Source organism: Trichoplax adhaerens, genomic scaffold (genome assembly GCF_000150275.1).
Source record: "Trichoplax adhaerens TRIADscaffold_6 genomic scaffold, whole genome shotgun sequence".
Classification (NCBI taxonomy): Eukaryota; Metazoa; Placozoa; class Uniplacotomia; order Trichoplacea; family Trichoplacidae; genus Trichoplax; species Trichoplax adhaerens.
In genome coordinates this window covers 3,247,981-3,257,427 of record NW_002060948.1, presented here as the reverse complement: position 1 = coordinate 3,257,427, position 9,447 = coordinate 3,247,981, and the positions used below count along the sequence as shown (strand labels likewise).

Genomic DNA, 9,447 nt, shown 5'->3' with positions numbered 1-9,447 from the left:
TACGTACAATGCGATTCTTTCAAAGTCTTTACAAATCTTGAACACAACACGCTTTTGCGCCTTTATCGACTTCGATGAAACTCTGATAAAATAGGGCAGGACAGTCTGTAAATGAATACTCGGCAAAGATATCCATGCTTATTGAAATCGCATCCCTTAATAACGAACTATATTCATTAAAAATGTAATTATCAAATCGTAAAGTTTATTTTTACTACAATTTCATACCATACAGTGCGTAATTGTGTAGACATCATAACCATAAAATTTTTATTTTAAGCTAACTTCAATGAAGTTGGTATTAGCACCAATTAATACCATTTACCTTACTATTGAAAAAATGAATCTTCCAGTAGTACTCGTAAATTAATAAGAAAAACAGTCATAATGAAATAAATCATAAAGATTTTTTCAGTTGTCTATCCATTGTCTTATTAGATGAAAATTTGGACTGTTTAATATTGTACTACTCCAATAAAACCTGTTCCTTATGTTGAAAGATATTATACGAGAGACAAAAATTTCATATATACGCATAGTGTAGGTCATAACGTCAAAGCCCTATAAGACTATATTTTGTTAGCAAATAAATGATAAGTTAAATAATAATATCGTTTTTAACTGTAGCGTTTGATATAAATGGGGTAATGCTGTAAAAACGTTCAATGATAAAAAGCTTCATGCCAAGTTCTCTAGTTTATTACAAATTATATTAAATTAATAAAGAAGTCGATACATGTACAGTAGAAATGATATAATCCCGAAACGTTGTTTGTAAGTGTCAGTTCTATATTTCATTGACCCTTAGCAAAACCGAACTTATCGTAGCGCGTTATTACATTAATAAAATAAAATAATATAAAAAATAATCGATCTAAATTATTTGTAAAGACAAAATAATTTTTCCTCCTATAATTCTGTCTAAATTGCAGCATGACTTATCCGCGGTAGAAAGGATTATAAAATAATTATGTTGCATAATGACCAGAATTTGCCTTTGAATTCAATATCTAAAACCCAGTTGTAGCTATCAGTAGAAAACTTTCATACTTTCAAATCCAAATGTTGCAAAATTAGACTTTCCTGTAATATGTACAATCATAAATTTAGTAAGTGACACACGATTTTATATATCGTAAAAGAATCCCGTCTATTACCAATAAAAACTAAATTTAGCGAAGGTCAACAAGGGCATTTAATTAATTAAAATCGTGGAAAACTGTAATCGACTTTATACCAGACTTACTGAGCAGATAAAGACAACGTTCTCAAGTACAGTCGCTTGGCCTGCGCCATCTTGATGGGATTTCTGGTTGCCCCTAATTTCTGCAATTTTAGTTGGAGAGCACATAATTCTACGCCATCTTTCATCTGCAACATGCTTTGGTCAATTGGCTTACTTCTATTCCTATGCCCTTTTTGCGACGGGGTCCGCAACAAGCTTTCTGTCACTCTACTTAGGGGCGGGCTTTTAATACCATCAGATATTGGATCTTGATCTGCGCTTGTGTTCTGTGAATTATTTGGTGGCATCTCATTGTAATTATAATTTGCCATGTCAACCTCGGCGTCAGCTGCGGGGTTGTTCTCATAATCATCCCCGTCCGATAATTCTCGGTCCACATCGTCATCGCTATGGGTGACTTGCTCAGAATCATCAATAACAACTTCCACCGCTTTAGAGTCTTCTTCGTCCTGATCAGATGTCGAAGAAGCAACATCCCTATCAGTATGCTCATTTTCAGGAAATTGATTATCGAAAACGTCGTCGTAGCTGTCGTCTGCAAAATCTGGCGGAGGTGCAATGGTTAAAAATGCGGATTCAGATTCGTTACCAGGTAGCGCTTCGCTTGGCATCGCCAAGTCAGGTGATAATTCGCTCGGAATCACATCAGACTGATCACAAAGATTTTCATCAACACGATTATCAGCATCAAGAACTGGTGCATTGCTGCTTTCTTCAGTCAACGCTGTTTCGTTACTACTTATAAGTTCTGTTTTCGTTTCTTGAGGAAGTTCCTCTCTGTCAGGTAATTCAGTATTCATTACTTCTTCACTCTTTACTGTGGGGACCTTGCCAGTATCTAAAATCTCGGCGTTCTCGGCCATATTCTCGTCAACCTTTACTTCATCCGAGGTTACTGGAACGGTTTCCGCCTTCAATATATCATCAGCTAGTACAACTATGGCTTCATTGTCTGGTATATCTTCTTTTTTATCGGAATCTCCAACAATTTGTTCGTTGATGCCGTCAGTATCGGTCGACTGTTCCTCCTTTACTAACGGATTCACTTCTTCTACTTGATTGCGATTTTCACTATCTACTTCTTTAATCTCTTGCTTCGAATCCGTTACATTAGGTTCTTCATTGTTACTATCACCATTGCCACTTGCTTGGCTTTCTAAATTATTACCTACGTCACCTTCTGTAATGGTTTGTTGATTATCAGAAGTTCTGATTTCAGTTTTGATTTGATCTTCGTCATTAACAGTCAACCGTATATCATCCACGACGTCTTCCTTTGTTTTTTCTTTAGGGGTCTTTTCAGTTTCCAATTCATTATTAGTAGATGCTGACTTAGCGTACTCAGGTGACTCTTCCACGTTTGCATCATCATTACTCAACAGATTATCATGTGATTCCTTGGAGTTTGATGCTTCTTCTAAATTTTCTGTATCCTTCTGTAAATCACTTCGTTCTTCTAAATTTTCTGTAGCCTTCTGTAAATCGCTTAGTTCTTCCAAACTTTCTGTATCCTTCTGTAAATCACTTCGTTCTTCTAAATTTTCTGTATCCTTCTGTAAATTACTTCGTTCTTCTAAATTTTCTGTAGCCTTCTGTAAATCGCTTAGTTCTTCCAAATTTTCTGTATCCTTCTGTAAATCACTTCCTTCTTCTAAATTTTCTGTATCCTTCTGTAAATCACTTCGTTCTTCTACATTTTCTGTATCCTTCTGTAAATCACTTCCTTCTTCTAAATTTTCTGTATCCTTCTGTGAATCACTTCGTTCTTCTACCTCAGATGACTCACCGCTTTCGGCAGTTAAATGATCGCTATCACTTATGTTCTCTTTGAATCGATTCTTTGCAGTTCTAAATCTGGTTTTAGATAGTTTCATCTTTCCATCATAAACTTTGTTTGACTTTGATATTTGTGGAGACCCGCTCGGCGTAATTTGAACGGTTGCTATATCATCGTTTTTATTTTTATCCTTAGATGTCCCATTAGATTCCCGGATCGTTTCGTCTATTTCATCTTTACCTTCAGGATTGGTAACATTAGAGATTTTACCTTCATCTGGATTTAGATTAGTGGAAGTATCTTGCTCGCTGAGATTCGTACTTGACTCTTCTTTATCTGCTTCGGTAGTCCCTAATGAGGTCGTTTCCGATTCGGTAGCAACAATTGCAATCCCTTCTGTTATTGCATTATTAGATCTTTCCGGATTTCGTACAGGCAAGCTAAAGTTTATAATATCCTGACTTTGAAATTTTTCAGGAGATTTGCGTTTGTGCTCATATCTTCCAGCACCAATTCCTTCTTGTACCGTTTGAGAACGTCGCAGTGATGCTATCATTTTCTTAGGCTTAGGAGATGATGGCGGAGAGTATTCTCCCGACGCAATGGATCCTCTTCTCGAACTACTATTAGGTAATTTCTCTGATGAAATAGATAAAAACGAATTATTTCTTTCAAGCTCTGGCCCCAATCGGTTAGATATCGTTGAGATGCTTCTTCCTCTCTCTCCATTCATAATTAAATGATCACTGCTATTTGAATGTCCAGATCTCCGGAAGCGAGAAGGACGGGCTATAGGCGATGGAGGAGGAGTGCCAAATAACTGTGTGAAGTTTCCATTTTCAGCGAGCAGATCCTTATATTCTCTCTAATAGAATATTTTGAAATAATCAATCAAGTATGAATAAAATTTTAAACTATCCCAATAAGGTTTATTGAAGAAGCAAACTGTACATACAGTAGATTTGTTGATGGCATCTATCCATTCATTATTGGTATGCTCCGAACTAGTAGATTGCAACGCTAGAGCGGATACTGCAGTATTGAATTCACTTAAGTAGATGATTAGAAAGTAGCCTGTTTCGTATTGACAAATAAAAACGTATTTCATAATTTGTTAATAAATAGTAAGTCAAAAAACATAAGAAATCATTTTAGCCTTAACAGAAACATTTATTGGATGGCCGTAAAAAATTCACCTGAGTCTTTTAGATTGTATACTTTGATTTTATTCAATAAATAGGGCTGTAGATATAGAATATGACAGTTAAAATTAATAACGTAATAATTAAAATCGATGGTTACGTTATATTGCATTGGCAGTAACAACATAAATCGGTTGGCATACCTGTCTGATAACTTTAATTCTTTTACCGCTTTTGGACTGCTTTGTGATGAGAAGGTGGTCGGTGAATAAGAACCCATATGCATCAATCTACATACATTAGAACAGATCTGAACGTTACTGAGTAATAGTTATAATTACGTGTGCAGAAAAAGTGTAACGTCTGCTGTACTATTTATCCAATTGTTGAGAACTCTATCAATATTACGTTTAAACGACAGTAGATTGATCGGCGCTAATATAAAACATTTTTCGACCGGGTTTTAAAGTAAAACCTTACACTTTGGGTTTATTAAAGAATTCTAATACAATTTAAGTAATTAACTACAGTCAGCTGTAGTATAATTAAATCATACTTTAGATATTTTGGAGGATCTATCATCCAATGATTGGGTATCGATCCAAACCTGCTTGTCTGCCTCAGTTTAAGTTCTTATTGAAGATGAGAGTATTTTACAGTAATACTGATTTTGTAACATTTGTTACGTTGGGTAATAAAGTGGCTTAATGCAAGTTGTAAAAGCTTTTTAAGACTTTAAACATTTCGAACAGTGCCTATTTGACCACTTGCTAACTAAGCTTCTTGCTACCGTAGCATTCAGTGATATTGATTAAAAGTATCGTTTAGTGAGCCAATCGATGGAGCAATTAGAGTGTGGAGAGATTTACACTAGCATTTCTCTAGTCTTTCGTATTGTAAATTGTGGTTGTAGTAAAAATAGATATTCCAAACCTTAGCATCTTTCTCTTTTAACCGCAAAGGTCCTTCTTTAATAATTACTCTCGTCTCATTCGGACAAATCAAGGGCATCGAACCAGTTAAGTTAAGATTACTAAAGTTGTTCAAGTACTAGAAGAAGAATTATAAATTACATAATCAAAACTGAGTAGTTTCCAATTCTTAGAAATGAAGTCAGGGAGGGTATAAATATGAGTAATTACTACCACTACCTCAATTTAGACATAAACAGCAAGAGTTGTTATATACCTTGCCGACTTCTTCATTTATCGGTTCTATGACAGTATAGCCTTCGATTCGGCTAACTGAGGTACACATTTTTTCATATTCTTGCTGGTCTTTTATTGCGTTATTAATCTTTGTAGTAAATTGTTCCACTTGATCACTCTGTAGAGAATAAAATTCATTTAATCCAAATATGAAGAAGGGTACTTTTATGTATTATTAATTGATTAATTATTGAAAGTAGTATTTACCATTGTTTGTATATTTTGTTTGCCTATTTCATCATCAAGATTTTTTCTAATTGCTTTAAGCAACAAGGGATATCTTGTTATTCTTTGCATTGGCTTTGCTAGTAAGTCGGGTAACTGTAGACGGTTGAGTTGCTTTCGATTTTCACACCACTATAAATTAAATTTGAAAAATAAAGTCAAACAGTTTTGTTACTTACGCACTTACTTTTGTTAATATTAATTTGCATCTAATCATATCATATTACAGTAGCACTAAGATATAATAATTACTTACTTGCAAAAAAGTTCTAAATTCGCTACTGTCTTTCATCTTCTCTTTAAGATATGTAGTCATCCTTGTTTGCTCAACACAATAGTGTATATATGGAGTAAAATGTTCCCTTATCTAGCGTTTAATAAGAAGGGTAAATAAAGTAAATCGGGGCTTCAGCTATTTTTTACCATGAAATTTTATTCAAATTTGATAATGCCCAAAATACATAATAACCTTCGCACAATATTTGTACTTCTACTATACATTTTTTTAGTTCAAGGTGTAAATTTATTGAAAAGGATATTACAATATTACCGTGGCATTAAACGATTCCCACGCGCAACCAAGCGTCAAGGGTTGTTTTGTTGTTTTTAACTGCAAAATTTGGTAAATCATTAATAAAAATTCTCCCTATTAAGGTGTTTTCTAAGGATAAGTAATACTACTAAACAATTAAGAAGTAACATTACTTGATCAACAATGGGGGCAAATGAATTTTTCCATAATATTGCATTTGAATCGTAAACGTCAGAAATGTTGCAGAACAGTTTACTGATTTCCACCTGTCATAATTTACAATGATATTTTATAATTAGGAAGACTAATATACAAGAGAGGATAATTCATACAGTTCGACGATAAAAACATATCATCAACAGTTACTGTATTGCACTAACATCTTGCAAATAATTTTCTGCACGAAGTCTGCAAAGGCTTCCTTGGAAAACCTATTTAAAATATACAAAGTTAGATTAAGATAATGTATACCGGTAATAATTATAGTTATATGTAGATCATTTCCTCACGGACCTGTAAAATTGTTTTGAGATCACGTAAGTAGCCAACTTCAGTCGATAACAACTCCCATATAGCTTGTTGATGGTCCATTTGGCGTTTATTTAATTCCTAGATAAGCAACAAAAATTTGTGAGCTCAGGTAATCTTTTAGCTACTCCGTAGGAAGCACTTTCGTTACATAAACATACCTCTGATCCCTCTACATAGTCTCTCCAGGAATCACTCTAAAATAACAAAAAGGTATGAATTGTTTCATATTTAATTGCTAAAGTCGTTAAAGTCGTGAAAGAATCCCTAGATTCTCTATCCTATATATTAATAAATAAGAAAGCTCTTACCAGTAGAAATGTATATGATTCTTCAATGTAATTTTCCTTCTCCTCTTCGAAAGTAGATTCTATTTCTTCTAAAGAATCTGCTAAAGTTTTGATGCCTTCAGACTGCTTTTAATTAACAAAGTAGGTATATTTTATCATTAATCAAGCGTCAAATTTATAGTATTTCAATTTATTATTCAGTAATAGCTTAAGCGATCATGCATACTTTTGATGAGTTATTGAAAATTGCAGCTAATTTACTTCCACTCTTTTTCGATATACTACCAGAGTTTTCAGAGATTGGAGTAGGTGGTTTAACAGGTGGCTCATTAGAATCTGGTTTCTTCTATAAATAATCATAGCGTAACAAGAATATTAACTAAAAGATTGTTGATTAAGGGATTAAAACAACATTATTTTTATTTTAAAATAAAGAAAATTTGGATCCATTTCTATTACTTATAAGAGTATTATATGTGTATTTCAATTTATACCCTAAGACTCTGGTTTCGACTATCATTCGTATCAGTGAGCGAATCTTTACTGTCTGTTTTTGTTATTGCCGCAGGCCTTTTCTGTTTTGCTTTAGTCTTCTTAAGAATTTGCTCATCAACTAAAAATCATGACAAGTTAGTTAGTTTAATATGGTTTCAGATAAGTAGTAGAAATATTTAACAGAAAGAGGATTGATATTAAGCTACTCAAATCAAGTTCATCTAGCAAATAGGTTTATACCGTATAATTTAGAATTTTACCTGCTTTCACATGAATAGTACAACCACCTAGCGGATAACTGTTGAAGGTATACGGTAACGCAGACTGTGAAGATTCCAAATAAACGTTGTAGTTTTGAAAATTTAAATCGTGCTTTTCGTAAAATTGCTGTAAAACTTCCCTAAATTACAGGCCCAAAGAAATATTGTTTAAATGGTGATCCACAATAAGACTACAAGATCAATCTAACGTTTTCATGAAAGGTATGTCATTGGATATAATTAATCAGAGATTGATTAGATGTTGTAATGAATAAAACTACCGTAATGTTTTTCCTTTAGATACTGATGCTTTTTCTTGAATACACTTTCCGTTATCAGTCTGCCATGATACTTTTAAACACTTGCCGTCCTTTTTTTTGAGAAATTACAGTTATAATCAAATCTTGACATGCTTTATACCAATAATTTCTGAAAGCCGTAAGAGTGCAATTATAATTGCGGTTTACCTCCGTATTAATTCTTTTTCCAGTTTTGTCTTTCTTTCCGAATACAGAAGACATCAGTGAAAATCTATACCAAATGAATACAGTAGTTACATGAAAAGTTGTATGAAATATTCTATAAGCATGAATTTATTGCTATACAATAAAGATACAGAGTACCTTAGCTAGTAATACTAATAGACTATTACATTTCTACATCATAGTGATCGATTACAATGACCGTACCACTCACTGATTTGTGTTTATAATAGCAATCATGCTATACTGTAAAAGTATGTATGTATTAGAACTACTACTATCTATAAAAACTATTGTATACAATTCATACTTTCCAGTAGTCTCTTTATTAGGAGCGTTATCTAATGCAGAACTAAGGATTGCAGATACATGAGAGCTGTCGATATCATCATTCCGGTTTGATGTATTGATTTGATCATCAGCATGTCCGTCGCCTGCAACTGAAAAAAAATTTGGTAAAATTGCATGAAAATTAACTGGCTAACATCTGCATTAAGAGTATTTAGTGAAAATATAGAAGGATAACAAATAATCAAATGTCGATATTGAATAGGCACAGTTTATTGGTAGCTGATGTTGACTCGTAATAATATCAAGATAGTAATAAAATTTTCAGTACAGTACAGTTTTTACCATCGTTGGAATCTACTGCTGCTGCAGTAACGTTATCTTGATTGCTGGCGTTTGAAGATGACATTGTAAGAGCGTTACAAACCAGATAAATAACGAGGCCGGTCTCTCAAAAATTTGGGCAATATCGTCTCTTGTTACCAAGGATTAATGACACAGTTGCTTAGCTTTGAAAGGTTAATTGGTCGATAGTTAACACCTCCAATTTAATCCAATTGTGTATTAAATCTGCAAAAGTCAAGATATATAGCATAGATATTAAAAGATCAAGACAACTCTGCATAGGATAAAATGCTGAATATGCGGTATACGCGTATATAATACGACTATACTTGATTCGATTTGGTGAATATGCAGAAATTACATAAATTTTTACAGAAACTACTACAAGACAAATAAAGTAAAAAATAGCCCGTAGGTAGATACTGTCATGCTATTTCTATTCCGTAACTTGAATTTCTTATTCTATCAACTACTTACTGTATTCTGTGAAGTTATGAGTAATCAAGAGGTACTGAAGTTGTGACAGAAGTAATGCAGTTTAATAAAATATACGTAACTAATTAATATGCTAGCACGTCCGTCATATCCTACTTTTATCATTTAATCGATTTTGGTGAATTACAGACAAA

General features: G+C 33.4%; 1 protein-coding gene across 1 annotated transcript; it reads right to left on the bottom strand.

The window, feature by feature from the left end:
- Nucleotides 1–1,242: 1,242 nt before the first annotated feature.
- Nucleotides 1,243–8,882, bottom strand: TRIADDRAFT_64013 (uncharacterized protein; the record flags this gene model as incomplete). The annotated part of the gene is made up of 22 exons (XM_002113336.1): nucleotides 1,243–2,597; nucleotides 3,033–3,888; nucleotides 3,979–4,097; nucleotides 4,220–4,265; nucleotides 4,369–4,455; nucleotides 5,099–5,215; nucleotides 5,354–5,491; nucleotides 5,581–5,730; nucleotides 5,855–5,965; nucleotides 6,149–6,208; nucleotides 6,304–6,396; nucleotides 6,511–6,561; nucleotides 6,644–6,739; nucleotides 6,820–6,855; nucleotides 6,970–7,074; nucleotides 7,175–7,294; nucleotides 7,443–7,561; nucleotides 7,704–7,843; nucleotides 7,985–8,073; nucleotides 8,171–8,234; nucleotides 8,496–8,625; nucleotides 8,819–8,882. 22 exons carry the CDS (start codon nucleotides 8,880–8,882, stop codon nucleotides 1,243–1,245), a joined length of 4,146 nt encoding a protein of 1,381 aa, XP_002113372.1.
- Nucleotides 8,883–9,447: the final 565 nt, after the last annotated feature.